The sequence below is a fragment of the Numenius arquata genome, chromosome 2 (genome assembly GCF_964106895.1).
Source record: "Numenius arquata chromosome 2, bNumArq3.hap1.1, whole genome shotgun sequence".
Lineage (NCBI taxonomy): Eukaryota > Metazoa > Chordata > Aves > Charadriiformes > Scolopacidae > Numenius > Numenius arquata.
In genome coordinates, this window is record NC_133577.1 from 106,942,700 (window position 1) to 106,967,901 (window position 25,202).

The window sequence follows — 25,202 nt, forward strand, 5'->3', positions numbered from 1 at the left end:
GGTGCTGCTCAGATTTCCACTGCCTGCAAGATATTAATATTGTTTCAATTAGGCTGGTTGCTGTAACAGCAGCTTTCTAAAAATTGCCGTGATGGTGGCTTCGAGGCATGCAGTGTGAGCAAGGACACCTCTTGTTCCCCATCCAGATCCCAGGCTGCGTCTCCAAACCCCGTGCCTGCCCGGAGCGGAGCTAGTTTAGCCCCACCCTCTGAGCAGTCCAGCCTTTATTTATATGAAATCTGTGGTCCAACTGGCTTCAGATGGTGTGTGTATGTGCGTGTGCCTGCCTCCTGAGTGTGTGAGACGAGCTGGGATCATGAGCCAGGGTTGTTCCAAGTGGTTTTAATCAGCAGCCCATTAGAGGAGAACGGAAAACTTCTAACAGGATAAGAACCGAGTAAGTAAACCTAACTTTGAACTCGCAATCTGGACAAAACAAATGCAAGCGAAAATCTTCATAGGCTGTCAGTTTTCAGATAAATGATCACTTTTAGAGAGAAAGCCGTGCATGCTGACAGGAAGGAGGCAATTTAAAAGGACTGGAATGAAGGAAACTGTAAAAACAAAGTGGGAATTGAGAATGCAAGAGAGAAAAAAAACAGCAAACGGTTGTTCACGAGGTTGGTACACTCTCTTACTCTTTTTCAGCTGTGGACAGGACGTGTTAAGCTTTAACCTCTTGCTTTCTTGGATACGATTGTCTGGCTGAGTCGTTCCTTCTGCACAGGGGGTGAAGATTTCTGCTCCTCACCTGTCTGCCGGCAGGGCTGCTCTCCCGACAGCGTGGTGTGGATGCTACGACTCCTTACAGGACACCCCATGGCAGGCTGCTGTTCGCCACTGCTCACTTCTTGTTTTTTCACAGGTTGTTCCCGTACCCTCATGGGAAGGCATTTCCCAAGCCTCTGCTCCTCTGGAACCCGTGACTTCTTGCCAGGCACCAGGAAAAAGCTCAGCAGCAGAAATGGGGAAAACTCTCACTAGTTTTGGGTAAAGAGTGCCTTTGACTTTTTTTACCCTGGCAAGACGTGGATCCTTGGACTGCTTCTGCAATGTGGCAAAGGGTGAAGTGAGGACGGCAAAGAGGCCATGGTTTGTGGGCAAGTCCCCAGGTGCCGCAGGCTTTGTCGCCCTCGTCCCTTTCTTCTGGCCTTGGTGGTGGCCATCTGCCTGTTCTGCCAGACCCTGACTCCTCTCATGACCAGCAGCATCCTTTCGGCAGTCATTCATGGGATCACACCCAGCAAAGTGACTAAAACACAGCAAGAAAGATACAAGGAGGTCTCCCCAAGCACCACTCACTGCTTCCTCCCTGGCAGTAACTCACAGACAGTGAAAAAGGTAAGTCAGCTGGAGCAGAGTGCTGAGCAATAATTAGCAATGCGAGGGATAGCGAGTCTGGCAGGATCATCCGAGTCCAGCTAAAATTAGCCCTAAGCTTGGAAGTCTTGAGATCTGTATACAAACAAGTGGGTGATCTAATGACAGCGGCATATGCGCAAGCACATCTCCCTTACCAGCGCCGCAGCGTGCTGTCACTGACACAGGAATCCTGAAATCTTCGGCTGAAACACGGCATTGCTCTGGGACTCCAGGGGGATTTCAGTTTGCTGCACAGCCCATATTTTACTTTGGCTTTAGGACTTGGGTCAGAGGCTTTACAGTACAGGCACGTAAATCAGGAGCCAGTGGGGTTTCACGAAAGTGACTGAGGCTGTTAATTAGCACCGGGAATGCAGCTGCCTGGTGTTAAAGTTATCTGCTCATCAAGTTTTGAACTTTATTGGGATTCTGCTGAAAAGCTGAGTATAACTGCATTTGAGAAATAAAAAAAAAGAGCTTTTCACATTTTAAAATCATGCTGTTTACTTTGGAATCTTTATCCCACAAAATTTACTTTGTCCTTAGGTTACCTGACCTCATGTTTATTTTGTATAGGGTTCCTAGAATGGATGTTAAAACTAACAAATGCAGACGCTGTTATTTTAGTTGGAAAATGTGGTTTGTTAAATGGTCCAGGCTGAGGTAGTTATTTTTACTCTGGAATCTGTGATCAGCACTAGCACAAATGTTTCAGGTTTTCTTCAATCCTATAGAGGGCTGCTAATAGTGCAGCAGATATCTCACTGTGAAATTACCATTATGCTGGTGTTTTATATTCAGCTGTATTGGGACTATAAATATTAATCTGTGATTTCACAGATTATGGACAGCATTCACATAAAGCAGTTCAAATTTAAAAAAAAATAAATTAGAACACTGCCTCTGAATAGATAGGGTTCACAGTCTGAAAGGTCAGCAATATTGATTTTAGGAGAGCAGTTGTAAAGTGCATCTTCTGCAACAATCGAAAACAGATATGTAAAATAGCTTTGGCATGAACTCTTTAACCTTAAGTCTTAAAAAATGGATTCTTGTTCTTCTGAAGGTCAGAGAGATTTTTCTTACAAGTTGCAGAAATGTGCTCCATGCTGCATTTGTCATAATTTTGTATTTTAATGATGCTTTAGTACACTAGGTACCCAGATTTAGCTTTGTTTAGCAATGTGACATGAAGAATTACAATTTAAAGGGAAATACGCACAGCTGACAAGCGTGGTTTGCACTGTGTTACAACTTTTGACACTTAAAGTCCATTCCCTTTTACTCATTGCTGTGGTAATGGCAAAGAACATTCCTATCTTACCTTGGGCTACCTAAAGTCTGCAAGAATTGGTGGAATAATGGTAAGGTTTTCTAGCATATTGCTTGGCTGGAAATATCTGTAAATTCCTCTTTCTCAATTTGTTTGAGAAAAATGCAGATTGATGCTGAGCTTGGTGTGCTGGCTGTTTGAAATGAGAAGGAAGCTTATGTTTTTACAACATGCTGTACTCATGGCCCTCCAGCCTACATGGTTGGATGTGACTATCACACGCACGCTCTGAACCTATAGTACAGATGTAAATGCATATGTTAACCCTTATAGGTATGTTTTCCAGGGCTGTGCTACTCTAACACATTCCTCTTCAAGTTCTGAAGACCACCCATAGCTGGCTCACTATTTGTCTTGAAAGTTCCCTCTAGAGCATGAGAAACAAAATGTCTTGCACATGTTGGGATGTTACTCTAAGTTGCTCTCTGTTTCCAGAGAATGCTCTGCGGGTTGTGTGGGCTGAATAACAATCTCAGGGAACAGAAAGACAAACATCTCCAAAAATCTCTACCACTTTGCTTTGAGAGGGTGTTCTTGAACTGTCTGTTTTCGCCCGCTGCTTATTCAGATAACTGAACTGTTATCTGAATCTTGCTTGATTTTATTGGGTAGCCAGTAACATCTAAGACAGATGTCATGGCTGAAACTTTACACTGTTTTATTTTAGAGTCACGTGCCCACCCACAGTAGCTAGTTTGGACACAAGTTCTCATTAAAGCTCTGGCTTAAATTTTCATGTATGAATCTGGAAAAACACTTTAAAATATAGTCTAAATTATTCACATTTTTAATTGACTAGCCACACATGTATTCTTATTCTGTAAATACTCCAGCAAGCAAATTTATTAATAAGAATCTGTTGTGCAGTTAAACAGTGACTTAAAGCAAACACTGCAGCATGTATTATGAAACCGAAGTTCACAAATAAGCTTTAAGGAAAAGAAGACCTGGCTGAAAATAATATCGTTTAGATAATACTCAGTGTTTCTGGCTTTTACGCCATAGCATCTCTCATGCTACAGAATCTCTTCTGACTGGGTAGGGGCAGATTGAATTCTTGTTTCCTTCAGAGAAACAATCAGTATTGTGTTGAGCGCGCTGTGAGAATTTGGTTATGATTGGTATTGCATGAGCAAAATCCCCTTCCAAGGTCTGATAATTTCTCCATTCAGAGTTTGCATTGTACAAGTGCCTAAAAAATAAAAAGATAAAAAAAAATATGCTGGCACCTTGTATGAGCCACTGGGGAAAGTGGAGGGGCAGATCTGAAGAAAAAGTGCAGCTTTGCCACTGCATCTCTGATCTCCAAATTTGTCTCATTTTGGAAGGGAAAGTTCCTGACGTGGAAAAAGCACAGGGATGGAAATTGCCAATTTGGTCTATAAATGGGACTTTAACTACATCCAAGAGGCCCTGGGATGGAGCCACTACTGTCAGGCACATAGTGCCTGTCTTTTTTAAATTGCAAAAATGCAGATTTTGTTCATAGCCAGGAAAACCCAACAGAGTTCATTGTACTTCTCTCGCAGGTATCACAATCGCAGGAGTTTTAAAAATTGCTGGAGAGCTGGTCCTGTAGCCTTATTTTCACATAAACAGAGGTCAACAATTTCTAGTATAAAATTAAATGTTAATATCTGTAGCCTGAAAAATAGAAGGCTTATTTCTGCATCTCCAGCATTAAAGGCATGAGAGGGGGATGTCACATGAAGCAGCAGGCGGTCTGTGGGTTCAGCCAGACACATCCTCCTGCATGAGGAAATATTCGTAAATACATATAGTAAGGAGGAGAGTTGATGTTTTAGCATCTAAACTGAAATAGGTATCAAAAAGAAAAAGCCCACACAAGCCCTGTGTAGGTTTGCCTGGCATGGTATTGGACCAGAAAGACCTTTGGTAACAGACTGATGTAAAACCATTACGCTCCTCTTAAGTAATTCAACTCTGCTTCTCAGCCACTTCTGAGAAGAGCTAATTAGCTGGTAGCAGATGTGTTTCCACCTTCTGAATCAATTCAGCCAGAGCCAATTTAGGTGCCTCTGCAGAGGACTGCGTTTTGCCCAGGTAGGCGTAGTACCTTTGCTGTTGTGAGGAAGCAGTGAGACAGTATTGCAAGGCACAGTTTTGGCACACTAGCTCTTCAGCCACAGCCAATGTATAAAAAATGAGATTTTAAATTTTAAGATGGGTCTTGAAGGAGATTATTTTATGGATACTCACAAGAGCCTTGCCACATCCCCTGGCCATTTAAGGCTACCTGACAAAAAGAAAACAAAAAAGACATGCAGCTGATTTGATGAGAATTTTATGAGTGGGTGAGGCTGGCATCTTAATAAATGAAAGATAATAGGTATGGTGAAAAAAGTTCTATGCACTTTCAAGGCCCTCGACCTGCCACTTATGTTTGATCTAAAAGATATATATTTCCAAGAGGAGCTATAATGAGGTGAGAAAATGGGGAGAACGGGGAAAGGATTTTTATAGCTTTATTCTGAAAAAATAGGATAGGATATAATTTACTGGCAGGGGACAGCATGGAAGAAGCAAGATAATGACAGCTTGATGTGGCCATATCTCACAGATACTATGGAGAAAAAAAAGCAAGAAAAAAGAAAAAAAAAAGAAAAAAAAAAGAGAAACATCGTGTTTTAGTTCTAACCAAGATCTAGAGTGAGATGCAGTTGAACACCTTGCACAGGTTACAGGACCAGGTACCTATATTTGAAAATCGGAAGTGAAATTCCTGAAAAGCTGAGAATTTTTACTAGAACTTAAGAACTCTGGATATCCAGAGTGGAATTATCCTCTCTTTACTTGAACGTTCCACTCTTCAGAGCCAGAAAGCTGGACTTCATGGTCAATGGAAGTAACTGCCTCTGATGCAAAATTAATCATGACTTAATGTAGACATTTAAAACAAATCTGATGAACTTCACCCTCCAAAGGCATGTGTCTGTTGTTTTCCTATTGATTTTTCAAATGGAATGTACTTGCTTCAGTCAGAAGTAGGGAAGAAAGGGAGCAGGAGAGGAGTGTCATGGAAGAAGGTGTGGGGAAAGGAGGCACTGGCTGGGGCAGATGTGGGAGGCAGAGCAGGGAACTATGGCTGCAAAGTAACATTGTCCTCAAAAGCACAGAAAAGATTGTGCACAGAGGGGGCTGGATTTGTGCAGGGGAAAAGAAATGGGAGATGGGGATGGGAATGGAAATGGAAAGAAAAGACAAAGCTAGTGGAAACTTTTGAAATGTAAATGTATGAACAAAAGAGAAAGGAAGCTGGATGATAGAATGAGAAGGGGTGATTTTTGCTATTATGCAGAAATGGAGTGTGGTGAGAGCTCCGGATAGAGAAGATTACATTATGCATAATAAGGTTTGATACATTTTTAAAGTAAATTTAATCTTAAAAAGGATATTTATTTTATAGAATACAGTAGGGGGATAAGAACTCTTTTCTCCTCACAAAAGAACAAAGAACTCTGCTAGTATGAAACCCCTGGTAATAGAAAGCAATTGACAGATGGTGTGGTACCAGCAACTGGTTTCCTTGGAATGATACCACATTCAAATTGCACCCTGCGAAAGCAGGACTTTTTGCCCCCCTTTTCAATGTAAAATGCAAACGGCAGCGAGGAAACAGCTATTTTTACTGCTCAGATAGCTAGAGATATTTTGGTGATAAAGGGCAAGGCTATTGTGGTAGCAGTCAGGAAAGAGGGGCAGGGTGGAGGCTCTTTGCAGGAAGGGAACTTTGAGAAGGATCCATCAGCAGCAAATGGGAAACGGAGGCAGAATCTCACTGACGCGCTTCATTGGAGCTCTCTCCTCACACGTAGCTGTTTTGATAAGATGGGTAGGACTGGCTCATCATCTGTCCTCAAGACAAGGCAGTTGGTACCGTGGACTACACGCAATCAGAAAGCAAAGGCATTTTGATAAAGTAGCTCTGTACTTCCAGCTCAGAGTGCCGGTGATGACTATGCAAATAACCCCAGTTTTGCTCTTGGATTTATGAAGTCATCAGAAACCAGCCATCAAAGTAGTGCCAGTAATCTAGTCGCTTGTTCTATATTTATTCAGCAAACAATTGGAAGCAGAATTACATTCCAACCATTTCATTCTACAGCCCAGTCCGTTCTGATTAGGAAATCTAACAGAACATAAAGCCAACACATTTAAATGTCCTCCAGAAAGTGAAACAGGAAATTAACTTCTCTGTTACTTCTTGATATGGGAGCTATGTGCACTTCAAATATAACGGTAGTATGAACAACTTACTATTTCTATGAACTTCTATGCAAACATGAAAAAGAACTTAAAAGTCACATTTGGAATTAATAAAGGTCTGCACAGTCCTGTAAATGAATGACTTAGGGCATTAGAACCACATGCTAAGTTTTTATTATCACTCTTCTCTTTGATGCTGTTTAATATTAGTGCGGTAGTTTCTAAGAGTCTCACTCATGGAATTTTTGTAATGTTGTTGTGCTAAGTGGTATTTAGCAGGTAGAAGGTAGAGCCACACTTCCTTTGCTGGCTAAATGAGAATTTAGGTAGTTTGCTTCCTGTGAATATTGCCAGTAGTGCCAGTGTTGTTTGTATAACGCTGTTTCTTTTTCATGGTATTTCTGTTGCACTCCCCTTTCATGCAAAGGCCTTTTGGTTTGCATAGAGGCTCATACATCTCTTTTGCAGCAGCCCAGTACCAGCAGAAAGCAGTGAGGTTAAAGCAAGCTGCAGACAAGTTATTTGAAGCTGTTGGACAAGACTCTGACAGCCTTGGCTAGCCGGGTGTAAAAGAGTGGCTGCCTGAGACCGACACAGGGACCAGCGCCACCAGAACTGGTTAGCTGACAAGATGATTCACAGTTTTTGAGTTCTTTCCTGAGAGAAGCTCAGGCAGACATGAGTTGGGCCATTATGTTAGGAGGAAGAATTTTGTTTCTGCAGTTGAAGTGATGGTCAATGAAATTCTATGGCAACAGTTCAACCTGTATATTTGCTTCCTTGCCAGGCAGAGACAATGCATCAATATTTATGGAATTATGCAATCTTCTTGGAATCTGAAAAAACGCCAAGGAACTGTTTTTCTCTCCTCAACTTGAAATATCTTTGCTATTTTCTTCTTGGCTAAAACAATGACAGTAATTATATATTATAAGATTCAGTTACTGACCAAGTTTTGGATTTTTGGAACAACCCGGCAATTCTGTACAATAGAGGAAAGCTTCAGAGACTAATACAATCAATTATATCTTTATACATTCATAACCTAGAATTGGATAAACTGGTTTCAAGGAAAATGTCAAAACATTTTCTCTTTAACAGAGAACTTCACAGCTATGTGGAACTTGCAGGCAGACAGAACTAAGAATTACAACTCAGATAATAGATGTCTATTTTCAGTCAGACAAGGATGGTTACGTAATTCTTGAGCTTTCATGTTGTATAAACTGGGCTGTTTATCTTGTTTGTTAAGACCTCAGAGGACTATACATTTGATTTGATAAGTTTTTAAAAATCCATAATAAATTTCACGGAGCTTACTTTGTTTTCATTTGTGTTTTTCATGCTATTCTATAAATTGAAAATAAAACTACAAAATTCATTTTTATGCATTTTTATTCACTTTAAAGCCCCCTGTGGTTTGTTTAGACCAGTTGTTAAGGCTGGGGATCATTTGTGTAACAGCCTATTGCACTAAAATGAGGTCAGTGACTCAGCTAAGTGCAATGGTTTGCAAGCTCTAAGAGCAGGTATATCATGTCAAAGCTGACATAGGCCTCATCCTAAATCATATGGGAAATCTCAGCTTTGCTGTAAAGCCTATTAATTTCACTGGAGATAGCCACACCATTCTCTAGATAAGACATGGGCCACAGATGTTCTTTACCAATCCCTTTCACATGAGGTGTATTGAGTCTGTAATAAACTGACCTGCTAACAAATAGCTTGAGACTTCAAACTGGAGAAGAGCTAAAAAATGGTTGGGACATGAAAACATGTGACCATTTAACAAATATTCTCAAATATTCCCAATGTTATGGATCCTTTTGGGGTTTTTTTTTGGGCTAAACCTACTGCACGTAAAAGTTATAGGAATGCCGAAAAAATCAAAACCATAAAACATTAAAATATGTGAACAGCTTATTTTCATCTATCGCACTCTGCTTCTTTTATACCAGCTCTCTGCCCAGACTGCATTTTTATGATTGAGAAACATTTTATAAAAACCAGCAGACTCTTTAAGTGTATAAACATGACTGCTATTGCTATAATATTGGAAATTCTGAAATACATCCAGTAGTAACTAGATCAGCATGGCCAGTGATGTAAGGCGTTTTATGTAGAGCTTTGGAAAAAATTATGAAATCACTTGCTACAAGCATGCAGTTGGCTAGATTTTTTTTTTTTTTTAATTCTGTGTAGCCAATGGGTAGTTTAAAACAAAAGAAAAAAACCACCCTACATTGCACTGGCTTGGCAAGAAAACAGAGAGGACACGTTGCATCTTGTAACCTGGACTGCAAATAGCTCTGAAAGGAAAGGGCAGAGGAAATAAATTTGGCAACACTACGCATGGGTCTCAAACAAGCACCGTAAAAGGTGTCAAGCTACTTCATATTATTTAATAGTACCGGATTAGACATCAAGCCAAGCTGTTAAATTTAGGACCCTGAATTTTCTCGGTGTCCCAAAGATCCTGTCATGGCTTTTTGGGAAGATAAATGTGCCTGGTGTCCAGCGCCTGGGCGGTGGGAGGGGAGGCTGTGGGTGCAGGGGAGCGTGTCCCCAGCCAGGCCAGCTCTGTCCCTGTGTCAGGGTGCTTTGGGCACCAGCAGCCTGAAGGATTTTTATGTGTCTCTGGATGGTGTTTACAGCCCTCTGGAGCAGCTGGTGGTGTGCAAGGGCCACCACAAGCCCTCTGAGGCCCCGTGAGAGGCGGCCGCTGGGAGCCGGCTGCTGCACAGGCCCCGTGGAGCCGCTCAGGGCCGTCTGCCTTTGTGCCCTGTGGAAGTGTCCTACGTTAACACCATCACTTGAACTTCCTTTATTTATTTTTTTTTCCTAATGCTACTATCAGCGTTCTCCTCAATATTTGCCATTGCCAAACCAGAGCTTTGTAAACATTTCCGCTAATCCCCAGGGAGCTAGGGAAGAAGCCGTCCGCCTCAGCACTCCCATGGCGGCGCGAGGGAGAGCTCCCTTCCCCTGGAAGATCCTGCAGCCAGCAGGCTGGAACAGGCCGACCCTGAGGGATCCCTTGGGCCCTGGGGACACCCTGAGGCCAGTTGGGTCCTGTCCCCCTGTGCCTCGCTGGCCCAGGCAGAGGGCATAGCTCTGCCCCCAAGCCTAGATGGTCACCAGGGCCACCAAGGCCTGTTGCAGCAGGCGGGACCCTCGCCCTCAGCCGCAGCGGGAGGGACGGGAGCTGGAGAAGCCACAGTCTCCAGCTGAAAACGGGCAGGGATGTGTCCTGGGGCACCACCCCTCTGCGCTCCTCACCTGTCCTTGCTTCACCCCACCACACTGGCCCTTGCTGCACACGTGGGATGGAAAATTGGATTTGCTTGCAAAATAAAGGGAGAGGTCTCTCTCTCTCTCTCTGCGGTGAGTTTCTTCCGCACAGCAAGTGAAATGGAAAGTGGGAAGTGTCTGGCTGGGCCGCCTGGAGGAGGAGGGAGAGGGAGCACAGGAGGGGGGCCAAGCCAGGGCTTGGATTTAGGAACAGGGAGGGAAATGGAGAGGAAGGGCTGCCAGCGGCTGCTGGCACTGCAGGAGAGCAGGAAAGAGAGGAGATAACAGGAGAGAAGGGAGGGGCAAAGGCAGAGGGGAAGGAATGGGGGTTGCTGTGGTGGGGAAGGATGACCTGAGATGCTCTAACGCTGTGCTTGCCACCTGATTAATGTGTTTTAAAAACTCTGGGACACCAGGGAGGGCATCTGACAGTTACCGAACACAGTTCCTGTGACTTCACCCTGTGCTATTTGTGCTTCTTCCGGCCAGCATGTGATCAGCCTTTACTTGAATATCCCAGTGTCTAAGGCAGTTTTTGGTTGCACATTTAGCAAATATACAGGGAAGACTCTGATAGTGCTGTATCAAGATACTTTTCAGGGTCCCCTCATCAATGGTGCTAACCCTTTCCACGGGGGATGTGTGCTCTGGAGCAAAAGCAGACATAGTGTTAGAGGCTCAGGGCTCTAAAGTAGTATGTTCTCCTCACTGCCCCAGAGAAGCTTACACTTCAGCCAAGTGTAACATAAAACTGCATCCTGTAATCGGGGAACAGACTGCTGAGAAGAGTGACTCTAGGCCTATAAACAACTGGACACATCTTGAATGACATTCGTTTATATCAAAGCATCAGTCTCTTTTCAGTGTGGTCTGCTGTGCAGAAAGTGGTGGTGCCTTGTTTGTGTAGCACTTCCTATCTCCAGTGATAAGCTTACTAAAATTAGAAGTTATGGAATAGCTCAGTTTTTAAAGGACATAATACTACCTACTGCTAGGGTGAAATTCATGAACTTGCCAAGAGCTAATTTCATGTTCTGAATTTAATCCCTTAAATGCTGGTATGTTTCAATCCTGAAGACATACTTTTCATCAAAAACAAACCTTGGCTGTTAATGGTGTTTTTATTGCAAAAAAAAAGCTAGATTATTCCAGATATTAGTGACCCGTTTCCCTCATGGAGCATCCAAGTCTTATGCCTTATGTTTAAGACATAAGATATCCCCCTTTCTTTAAGACCCGATAACAGCGGCACAATAATTTGGTCTTTGCAGATCTTAATGTCAAGTTCACAATATCTCTGTGTCTTTGGGGTGGCTCTTTTCCATTTGTCCTTGCAAGAAGGACAAGGGCCGTATCTCAGGCTATTATACAGAGGAAGGGTTTTCTCTAGATGCCATGGTCCCTAGCCCCTGTATGGGAAGACAGTGAATGGTAGACAATCCAAGTGTTCCTTGGGATTCACTACACGATGTACACATCATACACCTTTCCACTTGCTCCTTTATACAAGTCTCTCTGCCAGTCCTCCTATGGGCTGGATCACGTTGGACTAATAAGGCAACCTTGTTGCCTAAACTACTGACAAGTTTACATTTAATTTTCTAGAGGCACAGCAATCTACAGTACTGTTTAGGATGCCTCTGGATGCTTTTACCTCAGTGCTCTTCTTATTTTTCTTAATCATGCTGCACAGCAGAACTCAGACCCCTGCACTTACCATCAGCGTAGGACCAGGTTCCATGGAACAGTTGACATGGGACCCACCAAGCCCTCTCAGCTAGGTGACCCACAGACCAGCCTGAGGCCACAGTCAAAGTCAGCTGGCAAGTACTGTTACCAGCTCACCACAGCAGCCCAGATTTCACCAAAGATGTTTCCATGAAGGGAAGACCATGGTTTAAAGATCCTCCATTGCCACCCTGAGCTTTCAAACCCAGTATCAGTCCTCAATGAAGGTAGAAAAAACTGAAAGGCAGAAAAAATGGAATTTGTGGTCAGAATTCCGTGATTCAAAGAGAATTCTTAATTATACTAGAAATATTTCCTGGATTGTCACAGAAAGTGACTAGTTTCTTTTTGTGAAAAATAACAATTATATATTATACTGCTGAGGAGCATCCTATCTTACAACCATTGTCTTTGCATTGTGTTTGCTGTAGATCGACGACTCCATTCTCCAGCACTTTGGAAGCCGTACGAGAAGAGCAGTTCTGTACGCACCTCCTTCCCACCGTGAAACCGAGCGTCAGCTTTATCAGCGCATCCTGGCAAAGCATGGATATACAGTCACAGTCCTTGAAAACCGGAGACTGATGGAAGATCCCAGCCATGGGTGCCCTTATCACAGTAAGAATAATTTGACTTAGTTAATTCATTAATTATTAAATGTTAGCTATTGATCTAGCATTCTTCCACAGAGGTGAAGCTTACAAACTCTGAATACAAGCAAGGATACAAGACAAATTCTAGCCCTTCCCAGTTATGCAGCTAATTTTCCACAATTAGATGATTCTTTAATTAGATAATTCCTTCTGTAAAAAAAAATGCAGCAGAGGGATTCATCATAGTCTTGACAAGATGAGTTTGGTTCCTGATGACTTCTCATACCAACTTCATCAATACAATAACGGAGTGACTTTCAGTAGAGCATTCCATAACAAAACAAATACCTGCTATATTTGGTTCTTTCTCATTTGGTCTCTTAAAGAAATGCATCAAGGTACACTTTTTCCTCTGGTAATGTTTTGACTGTTCTGTAAGCTTGTTAAAGAACATGATACAGAAGAAGTGCATTTGCACGTACAGCAGAAGCTGGGGTAAATTACTGCTGGTTCTTCGTTCCTGTGGTAATTTGATCCACAATTAAAGCAGGCTACTGAGGAAGCTTGATCTCTTGCACAAGGGAGTGTAGCTTTGATGTATAGAGTTGTACTGTGCTTGATAGAGAGACTTTGGGTACCAGTTATATATATGCTGACCATGGCTCTTGGACACCTTAGAGGTATGAACTGAAACTGTGATCTCAATTTGGTCTTCTGCTGGAAGTCCATTTTGGAACTGGAAGGCTTTGAAAAAAATACACAGGCCACCATTCTGTCGGTAGAAAAATGGTGTGGTTGGTTATTTCTTATGCTAAAGGGAGTGCCGCTTGCATCATTCAGGCTTGCAATGCATTCCTGGGGTTACCAGAGAGCTCAGTTTTGCTTTGTGCTACAACCAATCATCAGAGTAGTTTCATAGATGAAAAACATAATTACTTAGCATGCTTGAGGCTGCTCAAAATTCCACCACTAATTTCAAGTTTCTTTAAGAAACTTTCTTTAAAATGAGGTACATGCAGTTTTCTTGGCAGGCTGTACCAAGAAATAACAAATTGTCTTCACCTCACTCTTTTATTTTAATGTGGTTTCATAGGCACCTTTCAGCCACTCATTGCCTTGAGTACTTTCCGTCTCAGAGTGACACGAGACAGTGGGTCTGCTTTGCCAGACAGTAGGACAGGCTTTGCTAATGTCAGACAGGCTGCAGAGAAAAGATGGCATTTCTGGGGACCATGTGCACCATCTCTGTGAAATGTTTTTGTTTCAAATGGCCAAGGAAGTGGGTATGCCAAATTCAGTTATGACCTAGGAAAAAAAAAAAGACTAGTAGATTTTGCTACAGTGATCAGATCAGGCTGAAGTTCTGCAATACACTCCCTCTGCAGAAATCAATTTAACTGTGGGTATTTATATTTTACAGGTTAGCACTAGTACTTCCTGTAGTATTTTTCCAGTAAGGAAAAAAAAAAAAATAAAAAGGGTTTAGGTATTTTCCAGGAACATCCTACAGCTTCCAGCAGATGTTTGGAGTACGTAAAAAAAGTCAAATACTTGCCAATTTAAGGTAAAGAGTAAGACTCTACTAATTCAATTTCATGGCAACATAAGTCTGCCTTTATTCCCTGTGTTATGTAAGTGCTGAGCTTTAAAGTTACATTTTAAAAACAAGAAGTAAGTAAAAGAGCGTGTCTGCATACCAAAACAATGATCTTTTCTTAGAACTAAACAAGTTACGCTCAAAGTTGGGGTTTTTTTGTGAGTACATGATGGGGTTTACTGTTCTGGATGGCATATTACTCCTTATTTTGGAGAAGGGTATTTTGAGCTATGCTTTGTCATAATATTTTCCTAATACGAGTGTTATAAATTATTAAAAAATATGTTCCTTGGAGCCTCTACTAGAAAGATATAGATAATGGACTGAGAAACAGATCATAAGTCTTGTGAAAAATCTATAAAAAGAATCATTCCTTCTTACTTGGTATTATTTAGCAGCTCTAACCGGTGCTTTTATTTTTGTGCAGTCTGTCTTACTCGTGTATCTTTCAAAGTTCACTCTAATTTTGAAAGGATTTTTTGTTTAGAATGGCTGAGAGCCAAGAGTCTAGCTGAAGTCATATATGGAAAAAAATTCACCACAAAACATTCCTAACTTTTTTGTGCTGGCCCGCTATTCATTTTGGACCAGTTCTGCTCCCGTTTGAAACCCAAACGTGACAGCTCTGCACACTGATCTTCCAGAGAGATCCTCCACACCTGGGCTGCAGCACTGTGTTGAGTTCATTGCTGTCAGAGACAAACACCAGGAGAATAGTTTTCTTCAGTGGAAATTTTTCCCTTCTTACAGACCAACCAAAACATTTTTAGTTTTGGTAACTGGAAAATAGTTGGCTAAAAGAGAAAAGGATACTATTTTTTTTTTTCAGTGAAAGGGACTGTGGTTTATGGGTTTCCTATGAAAAATCTGTACAGATGCTTTTGCAGTAAAATACAAATTATTCAAACCCCTAATTTTTCTCTGAAAAATAGCTCTGTCAGTAAATTCTCAAGCAGCTTTGCTTGAACAAAAAGTAGCTGTGCTTTCACCATTCCTTAGCAATTAAACCCACATGGAGGGAAAAGCCCATGGGCTGATGATATCTGTGGCTGCTCTGAGCTCTTGGAGTCTTCCTTTTGCAGCAGCCCTAAATGAGCCAGTTTTGCTGTAAGGTTTAACACATCTCTCAGTCTGCTGCAGGAATGGAGATAGAGAGGTGGGACTGTGTTAGTAGCAGATGATGGGAGAGTCGGGCTTTGCAGAGATCTGCGGTTGCTGCCTTGGGCACGCAATGGCTGCTGGGGTAGATCCGTTTAAGACTGGTCAGTATCTCCAGTGTCTGTGGTAAGACCATCATGAAGCAAGCAGTTCAAATGAAGTTGGGTAACAGCTGATGAAAAAGATACCAGGTTGTATTGGCCAGAGCATCTATAAATGGTCCACTTGTTTTGTTTGCCAGCTAGGCAGAAGAAGGTGTGCCTGGTGTGCTGTTGCTTCCTTCCTCCTTTTTTTAAAAAAAAAATAAATGTGAGAATCTGCTCATAGAGTCATAGCTTCTGGGACGTGGTCTGCCTTTGCTGCAGCCTGGGAGCAGGTGTGAAACCGGTGTCATACAGCTTCATGGGAAATAATAAAAGGACCAGGAGGAGTGAGAAAATCCCACACCTCCAGACTTTCTCCTGGGAGGTTTTCTGTTCTGAGCTGCATGAGCCTCAGGCCTTCCTTGCCTTAGCCTGGCACAGAGCTGTGATACTCTATCAGAGGTGAGTGGGATGTGCCACCTGGCTTCAGAGCACCCTTAGGTCGTTCCAGAGTGGCAGACAGTGGAGAAGAACCTGCCAAGTATTTCCCAAAGTTTTTTTGCCTTCTTCCCTTTCCCTCCAGTCGGGGAAGCTCTCATCTCTGGGGCCAGAGCAAAGATGAACAGGATCTGTGGGTCCCTATGGCTCTGTGATGTCCTGCCAACACTTTCACAATGTTTTTTAACAGGAAGGTTTTATCTCAGAAATTTGTTGCATTAAAAAGCATTTCTTCCTTCCAAAAATAATGTTGCCTAGTTACTGTCTGCTGTCCGAACCTTTCCTGAATTCCATACTTTCCAAAGATGACATCTTCTAAGTTAAATAAACTACTTATATCTTTCTTTCTGGAGCCATCATTTTTTCTGGTCTTTGCTCAATGTTCTTGCCTCATTAGTCAATGGTGACCCTCCCTTAATAGGCGTTTCCTTCATTTCTCAATTCTTCACCTTTACTAATAGTTACACAAATCTCAGAAAACTGCAGGCTCTGAAAAACACACGCAGTTATATGCTAAAAATGTGACCAGCCAGTTTTAATTCATTCTGCACTAACATGCAAAACTCTGTTGTTACCGCTAGCTTTTGGACTGGAAAAGATTCTGCATAACCTTAGTGGTTGCCAGTCAGTTTGGCCATGGAAAAAAAGCCCATCTATTCAGGCTGCTGGCAAACTGAGTACAGTGTAACTTAATAAGCTCCTGGTTGCTTTAAAATATTAATTTTTAATAATTTTGTGGAAGTTTTTGCAATTGCAATGAGTGACTTCAAAAAAAGAATCATAAACCATTTTCATAGTATTGATTTTACATAGTCATTTCCTATTTTTAGAATACTACAGTTAAGTATTTAAACCTTACTGTGGTGTCTATTTGCAGTTTGAGTGACATCCACTGAAGATGAAATTTTAACCATGTCATTAGAAAGATCATTACACTACATATATTGATTTGGTTGTGGGTTTTTTTCTGTGATTTATTATTCCATAAGATAAGTATTGAACCCATCTTAGCTTTGGTTGATATTTATCTCTTGGGTCAATAAGTCTTGATATTTATTTCCACTGAAATCAGGACTAGCCTCATGTCCTATTCATTCACCTGAGATTGTAAAGTGGAGATCATATACTATATATATCCTTAAATGTACATATATTGTGAAGTATATTAGATCTGAAGTTATTTCCTCTTTTCTGACTTTATCAATATGCACTGAATTCTGTTCTGTTTTCTTCCATTTTAAGAGCATGCAGTGGTTATGTACTTGGCTGTGTAAATTAAGCCCTGGTTCCAGCAACTATGAGGATGATCTGGCTTTTTGCAGATGTGGGAGTGGTGCTTGGGTGGAGCTGCACCAAGAACAGGAAGGGATGAGTGAGACAACAGACCCATGGGAGCAAATCTGAGTGAATCTTGGCCCTTCTCATTACGTGCTGGGGTCAGGACATCTGTCTGGCACTTAAGGTGGCATCTCGTGGCATTAGTTAGGTATTACAGCAAGGAGTGCATAACCCCTCATTGTTAAAGCAACCTGAATATATTCAGACATAACTAATTTTGCTGTAAAATGCTGATTTGAGAACTGTTGTATTGTTAGGGCAGATATGGCCTCTGCTGCCTCCCTCCTTGGGTCTCTACAGAGCGCTCTGTTGCTTCCTTGTACCTGGCAGTTGCTCCCTGTAAAAGCTGCTGCTTGGGGAATGTCAGGAAGCGTGAGCCTGCAGGAGCAAGCACAGGTGTTCAGCAGACATGGCGTGATGGTAGCTGCAGGTTTCTGTCTCTTTCTGGATGGTGGATGACTGAAGAAGTAGTTGAGGACAGATGAAAGAAAATTCTGCTTTGATTCTCCCCAAAGGCAATTTCCCAAGTCAGTCTTTGTCCGTTTTTCATTTTGGTTTGTTGGGTATCCTTTGGAAAATTGTTCTTTAAAGAAAATCTACGTTTTTCCATGGGAAGAAAATGTCTGCGTCTGTTCACCTCTGTTCACAGTAGGACTCGGAGGCAGAGAAATGTTGCTGCACCAGAGTTACAGATGGAGAAACTAGGATAGAAACCACATGAGTCACTGTCAGAACTAGGATGAAATACATGCTCCTTGCTGTATATCCTTATGTTATTCCTTTAACATATTGTATCACCTCTAGTACTCCTCACTATTCATACTTTTGACCAGAGGCTAAATCAGCAAAACAATCAGCTTAATTGCTGACATCTGGCCAGCAGCAAGGTAGGAACTTGCAGAAGTGCTACTTCATAAGTGCAGCCGGCAATAGTTTCCTCAGGGCTGCTAATTAGTCTGGAGAATAAACTACAGCCGTGGGTTTTGGAGGCCCCTAGGGCCATGTCTGGTGACTGTCAGACATTCGCTTTTCATTTTCCAAGACATACTATATCATCATAAGTAGAGAGAATTAGAGGAGGTAGTAGAGACAGGAGGACACAGTGATGCTCTTTCTTCAAAGAGTGTGAAGGCCGGTATGACTGGGGAAGAGAGGTACTTGTTAATGTAAAATCTTCAAAAAGTCTGCTGTCAAGGAAAAAAGAATAATTTCTTCTTTATGCTACAGTAAATAGGACATGAAGTTCTCCAACAACAACAACAAAAGTTATGTTACATATTAGGAAAGCTGTTTTGGGGGTTAGGCTAGTGAAGTAGTCAAATGGATCCCCTGGAGCAGTGGAGCATTCAGTCTTAGAGGTTTTGAAATATTAGGTAAGGAGATTTTATTGGGTGTAGTGTGTCCCCTTATGGTGTAACAAGATGGACTCATAGACTTCTTGAAGTCTATGCCCAGCCTTGAGAAAATGAGGCAGACAAGGAACTGAAGAGGGAAAATACAGCGATTTCTACAGCAGATGGAGAGATGTCAGATGTATGAACCAGCTGTGGTGACTCCATCAGCTGAGGAACAAGCAATATGTAGCTTACAGCATCTTCTTAAAATGCAAAATATTCTCAGAAACCCCAAATCTATGAAAATATATTCCTGACAGGAGTGGGGAAAAGGGAAGGGAGCATAAAATCGGTGGTGCTTGGAGTATAGCCAACTGGAGTTTGGGGAGGTAGAAAGCAAATAACATACTCTGAAATAGGGATGGTTTTCATGGGACAGCATGTCAAAATCAGTATTAAAAGAACCAGATCTCCTGCCTTAGTGACTGTTTTTCTATGGAGTTTGAAATTCATTAACAGCAGGAGGTTGTATTAATTCTAACTTTACTTTTATTTCATTTTTTTATTTTTAATTGTTCAGAGTACAGTTAGGAGGAGACCCTACTTGCTGTTTGTTACAGCCTCAAACAAGTTTCCATGAAATCCAACTAACTTTAGCAAACAATTATAAAGACTAAAGGCCTCAAGGAAAATTGCTGGTGTGTTCTGTAAACATCTGGTTGCCATTTTCAATTACAAGGACCAACCCACTGAAGGAAGCAGTTTAGTTTTTTTGGAACAGAAATGGGACACTGGGGTTTTTGTTCTTTTTCATAGTGGAGAGTAAAGGAAATGTCAGGAATAGAGAGGTCACTAGATGCTCAGCTTTTATAAATACAAAAGTCTCTGAGAAAATTAAAGTAAATTGAAATCAGGTTCTGAAAGTGTAAACAACCCTATGGAGGTAAGGTTAAATAAGCAGGACTGGAGATTCTAGCATGCCAGCAAAAGCACAGGATCATTCTATCACAAGTAAGTAATTTAAAATATTGTGCAAAATAATAATGGTGAGGCTAGCCACGGAAGTATTTTGTGGGTTACTTTACAAATATGAATTTCAAATCTAGAAGATGTAACTTCTCTCCCAAAACTCATTTTGGTTAACTGTTGGTACAAGTACATGGCTGACAGCATACAAAACTGGTTGGTTTCCTAATGCAAAATATATGTCATGTGAGTCCTGGGCAAAGTTTTGATAAGTAAAACATACATTTCAGAAGCATTCTTTTTGGCTTCCTAAACAAGCTAAATAGGCAGAAATGTGATCCTCAGAGCGTATTGAGTTACAAGCGTGCTTAATGTTTGTTGTTTGTTCTGCTTCCTTTAAATGAAAGTTCACATAGTTGTAGGAAGAACATGCATGCCAGAAACATACACTTCCTTGATCACTTTTAAATTTTGCTTTTAGCAATTAAGCCTGGCTATTTGCCAACTGGTTGAAAGTGGATGCCAAATCTCATGCCAGACATCACTGGTTTTAGGACAAGACAGCTCAGTTTCTGACATCCCCAAATAAATGCTGCTCTCTAATGCAATGCTGTGGTTTCTTGTTAGAAAATCTAAATGCATCATGTATTTTTCTGAACAATATGTATTCTCCTTCATAATTATTAGCAGAACATATTCATGTTTTCTAGCAAAAGAGCACACAAACTATTTCTTTGTATCACTAAAATAAACCCTCTGTAGAATTGTACTAAATCCCCTGTTTCAATGCACTCTTTTCCTTAAGAAAGGGAAATTCTTTATTTGTTCATAACAAACGTGAGGGCATTGAACTTTGTCAAGTCAAAACCAAAATATAGCATTTAGTCATATAGTTACCAAACATACTTTTCTTTCAAAGTTCTTTCTAGTCGTGTAAACAGAACATACAGTCCAGTAGAGAGTGGATTTATTGGGCTGACTTAGAACTCACAATAATTAAAATATTACACACTGATTACAAAGTGAGAAATTAAAACCTTTGGTGGAATAAATGATGTCATGTTAATAGAATCTGAAAAACACCAGTGTCCAGGCAGATAGACACATCGGCCAAAGAAAAGAAACAATGTGTGAGTCCACTGAAATTAAATAAATACAAGGGATTAAGGTGTAAATATACAAGCTTTATAATATGCTAGTAACATGCAAATCCTGTAAAAGAGTTAGAGGCATTGTTTTGTAAATGTAGCCTATGGGATAAGAAGGTAACAGCAGATAATTGTTTATTCAAGTATTTTTTAAATGCTTTGCTTTAAGAATCCTGGCTCTGAGAGGGTTCAGGCAGAGACTCTGGTTTATAAAGATATATGACTGTTCCTAAATGTCAGATGATTGTCTACTAATATAGGTGCCGGGAGAATGACAGTAAGCCTCGCCAGAAGCCTGGAGCAGCCCCGCCAGAGCACTCCCTCTAAGGGATTGTTGCATTAGTGTTGGCCAGTGTTTTGACTGCCCTCCTTTTTGATGCACTCACTGGCTCTGAGCCCTGGTCAGCTGCGAGAAATGTGGTGTCTTTCATCATTGTGCTCCCATTTTAGGTAGAGGCATTACATACCACTGAAACCAAACCACTTAATTTTATTTTTTACTTTAGCAACCATGACTTCTAGTTGTTCAGATAACAAAAGGCTTATACACTGTGTGGGCCTTCATTGTAATTTGCAGCCAGCCCACTCCATTCCTAGGTTCAGAGTCCAACTTCTCCAGCTGCATCCACTTTCAGCTGACAGCTCTTTTGAATGCTGCATCCCAAAAATGCCCCAGACATCAAAAGTGCAGTAGCCACCCATGGATTAGAAAATGTTTCTGAAAATTTCACACACCATATTGTTACAGTGGCTTATTTTACATCAAATGGGAACCTTTCCTTCATGAGGGGAATGATTATTCTACCTTTCTGATGTTCCTTATACTCCTTCAGAGTTGATTTTTCAAGGTAATATTGATTTTTTTTTTTTTTTTTTTTTATTTGGCCCATGAGGTTGTCTATTTGGAGGAATCCTTATTTGCACAGACGTTGAAGAGAAAGGACGTTTATCTGACATAGTCAGAAATCAAAACTAACTATCCCTCAGTTTCAAGTGAGGGCTTTGAGATTTCTGAAAAAAATTATTTCATGCAGAAAACTTACTAAAAGTGAGTATTACTATTATTACTTTAATTAGAAAGGACAAAACCCACATATAATTAATTTCTATCATTTTTGGCAGGTGTGTTTCCTTACAAAACAATGTCCATTTTTCACAAGACAAAGGCAAAATATAGACAGGGTTTGGATGAAAAAGTAACAAAGGAATTGGATTTGAGCAACTGGTAGCAAGATTAAAAAAATATAGCCTTAACGTATTTCCTCAGTGGTGCCTCACATAAGTAAAATGTATTCAGACAGAGGGAAGGACAGAAGAGCTGAGTGGTATGCAGTTTGGAAAGATTGAAACAAATGATTCAAGACATAAAGTGTTTCTATAACAAGCTCATTGTTGTAATGACTTTGTTTCTGACATTTGTCGTAATGTGTTCCAAAATAAACATTTAGCTATAAAAAGGAGTTTCATTTTTAATTTATAGCAACTACTAAAATCATGTATGTACATAGAATATACTGAGTTTTCTTCTGCATTGTGTAAATGCAAGACGAACGTGGCAGAACCACAGTTATTTTAGATGTGACAGCTAGAATACAGCTCAATCGTTCAGTTTTTTGAAAAAGGAGTTTTAGTATAGAATGTAAAATAAGACAAAACCACTTTTTCTTTATTTGGAAGAAAACCACTGTTTGCTACAATTCTTTATTTATATTTTTACAAGAGATAAAATTGAAAACCTATCAGCATACCGAAGTACTTTGTTAAACAGGCTGATAAACAAAATAAGAACAAGACCTAGATATTTTGGACCAAATCAAGAAGTATTTGTCTGTCTAAATGGGAATTAGATGTTTAAATTTTTTTTTTCCATTTGGCTTCAACAACTCTCTCAAAAACAAAATACAAAAGAAAAGAAAAGCCCTCACTCCAGTTTTCACAACCACGGTGAGGTGAAGTATCACTGGAGCCTGTCTAGAGTCAGTCTTCAAAAAAATTAATTGAATTAATTGTCTGTAAAGAGTGGGCTGAAGACAAGGACTTTAAATACATAGATTTTGGCACATATTAACCCCATTTTCACTTGGAATCAATGACTTTAGAAAAAGGTTAGAAGACCTTTGAAGAAAGCTCTAAGAATAGAAAGAAAGAAGTATTCAAGAAAGTACTATCACAGAAGGTACCTATAGACTAGTCAGGTTGCCTTCTTTATGGCAGGCTGGTGTGTGGGGTAGGAGAAAGCAACAGGTTTTTTCTTCTCTACCCAGCATCATAACACGTCTGATTTACAACCCAGATGTTACAGTACACTCTTTTTTTTTGCAAATCTAACAAAGTAGGGGCATCTGTGGACCTTCAAAAGTGAGAGGTTTGAGCCTACATTTCTTTAAAATGTTCAGAGAGAGAATTTTAACTTCTACTTTAGAGTCCATGTCCCATGGATGCTCTACATGGTTTGTATGATGATGCCTGTATCACCGACATTCACTACCCCATGGCATGCCAGGTGGATAGAGTTGAAAGGCAGCGTAGGGTGCTGCATAGAAAACAGTATCTGTGGGGTACAGATGGAAATCTCCCTTATGTTAGTCGTGACTTAATTATTGCATCACTGTCTTCTGTGGTTTTGTCTAACTCACAAATGAAATGGGTCAATTCCCAGGTCCTGAGGACAAGTGGTGCAGTCATGTGGCTCATGTCCACGTGTCTAAACTCTTTTCCCCTGACTGAGGGTGGCCTGCTCTTCACTGAGTTTTGTGAACTGTCACTGGCCTGAGCTGTCCCCTGGGGCATTGCGTGGCCACCCAGCAAGAAGAAAACAAACACAGAGGATGACTGCAGGCCAGTGGTTGAGCCTGTGTACTGACACTGTTTAGTTTAGCCATTGCCTTTATTCCCAAGCTTCTCTTTTTCAGTATTCGGATTGTTTCCTGTGTCTTGGGTATTAAGGAATCTGACACATTAATTAGGGTTCATAGGATGGCTGAGTGCTGTAAATGAAGTGATCAAGAGCTGCCATTCACACTTTAAAATCTGTGTCTTTGTTTCTTGCATAGGTGATCAAACACCATACTTTTAACATTGTAATTGTTATCCTAATTAATTGTAATTAGAATGAGACAGGACATTAAGACAAATAAACCCATCTACTCCTTAGCTGCTTACCCTGGGGCTCTTCTATATCCATAGAAGGGAAGAGACTGTTTTCTCAGCTCTAACACAATTTCAGCCCTTTAAAGTCAATGATGAATTTTCATTAGTGCTGTCATTCAGAAGGCTTCTCAGCTCAGGTTCCTTGTGTCCTGTTGCAGAATGGAAGTGGTAGAAAGGTTGGGGTGAAGGGCAGGATGGAAAGTATACTCAAGCTGGCAGTTTTGTTTCCTTGGGCAGAACTCGTCCTTCCCAGGTGTTACTTTCCCGTTAAATCACCCACTGAATCTTTTCTCCAGCCTTGAGCTCTTTCCATTTGTTGTGTATGTCTCTCTAAACACCCAGGCTCCTTTTTGTAAGAGTAGCAGGATCAGCAGGCTTTGTAATAGTGGGTAAGATGCCTCAGTACCTCTCGTTTTGATTGTAGCTCCTGTGAACACACTCATCCAAGTCAGAGATTGCCAAATCTGGCAGCCTGACAGAGGTGAGGCTGATGCAGAGCTGTGCCCCTACACCCAACCAGCAGTGAAGCTGAGCATGTACTCCCAGCTGGCTCACGGTCACACCTATACACCACATACATACACACACACATCCAGCTACACAGATCAACACACTCATCACTCTCACAAACAGCACCCATGACCTCATCCACTTGCCAAGTGCTCACACACGTACTTGTACACTCGCTCCAGCTGCTGCCTTCGTGGACACATGGGCCTCCAAGCCTTGGTCCCCCTCCATGGTCTGCACTTAGAGCCCCAGACACCCACGCACACATATACGCACACGTGAGAGAGCCCCACAGACAGGAAAAGAGTTGCCACTACTGTTTATTGAGAGGACAGGACAGACTGCCCTGACCAGGTACAGAAATGACCAGCCGAGAGTAGCAACCAGCCCACTGCTTAGAGATGGCAAGCCCTTCTAATCCCTTTATTCCTCTTTTTTCCATGCTTTTTCCTCTTCAAACCACCTTGATACCTCCAATAAGCAATTGGGAAATGCTCTTACTGTGTACTTTGTAATGGGTCCCAAGCCCTTAGGCAATACACTTCCCCCCCCTCCAGGTCCACAAGGTGCTTTGGGCTCCCATTCACTCACGGTGATGGGCATTGGGGCTGAGTCTCCCCTGGGACTCCCCTACTTTTCTTTACGTTATCTGAAGTTTAAATAAAATAACTTAATAATAAACAGTGGGAGATCTTGAAGAACCTTGTGAATATCAGACCAGAGCAGGCATATATGCACAGAAGTAGCACACAATTAGGTACGCCAAAGCTGTGCCATGCACTCTCCAACTTTGATTTGAGTCACTTGCTCATGATACATCTTTCCACTTCATGACTGCATGCTGCTTTTTCACATGACTTTGCCTCAGGGTGCACAGAACAGGGAT

At 41.3% G+C, this 25,202-nt stretch overlaps 1 protein-coding gene across 1 annotated transcript in view; it reads left to right on the forward strand.

Annotated features, from left to right (window-relative positions):
• The first annotated feature begins 253 nt into the window (after positions 1-253).
• The window catches only part of CPED1 (cadherin like and PC-esterase domain containing 1), a 145,275-nt gene continuing 120,326 nt past the window's right edge, over positions 254-25,202 (forward strand). Inside the window, exons 1-3 of the mRNA XM_074168371.1 lie at positions 254-397; positions 866-1,341; positions 12,373-12,559. Of these exons, the coding sequence (XP_074024472.1) occupies positions 1,090-1,341; positions 12,373-12,559 (439 nt within the window). The 5' untranslated portion in view covers positions 254-397; positions 866-1,089. The remainder of the gene's footprint in view (positions 398-865; positions 1,342-12,372; positions 12,560-25,202) is intronic.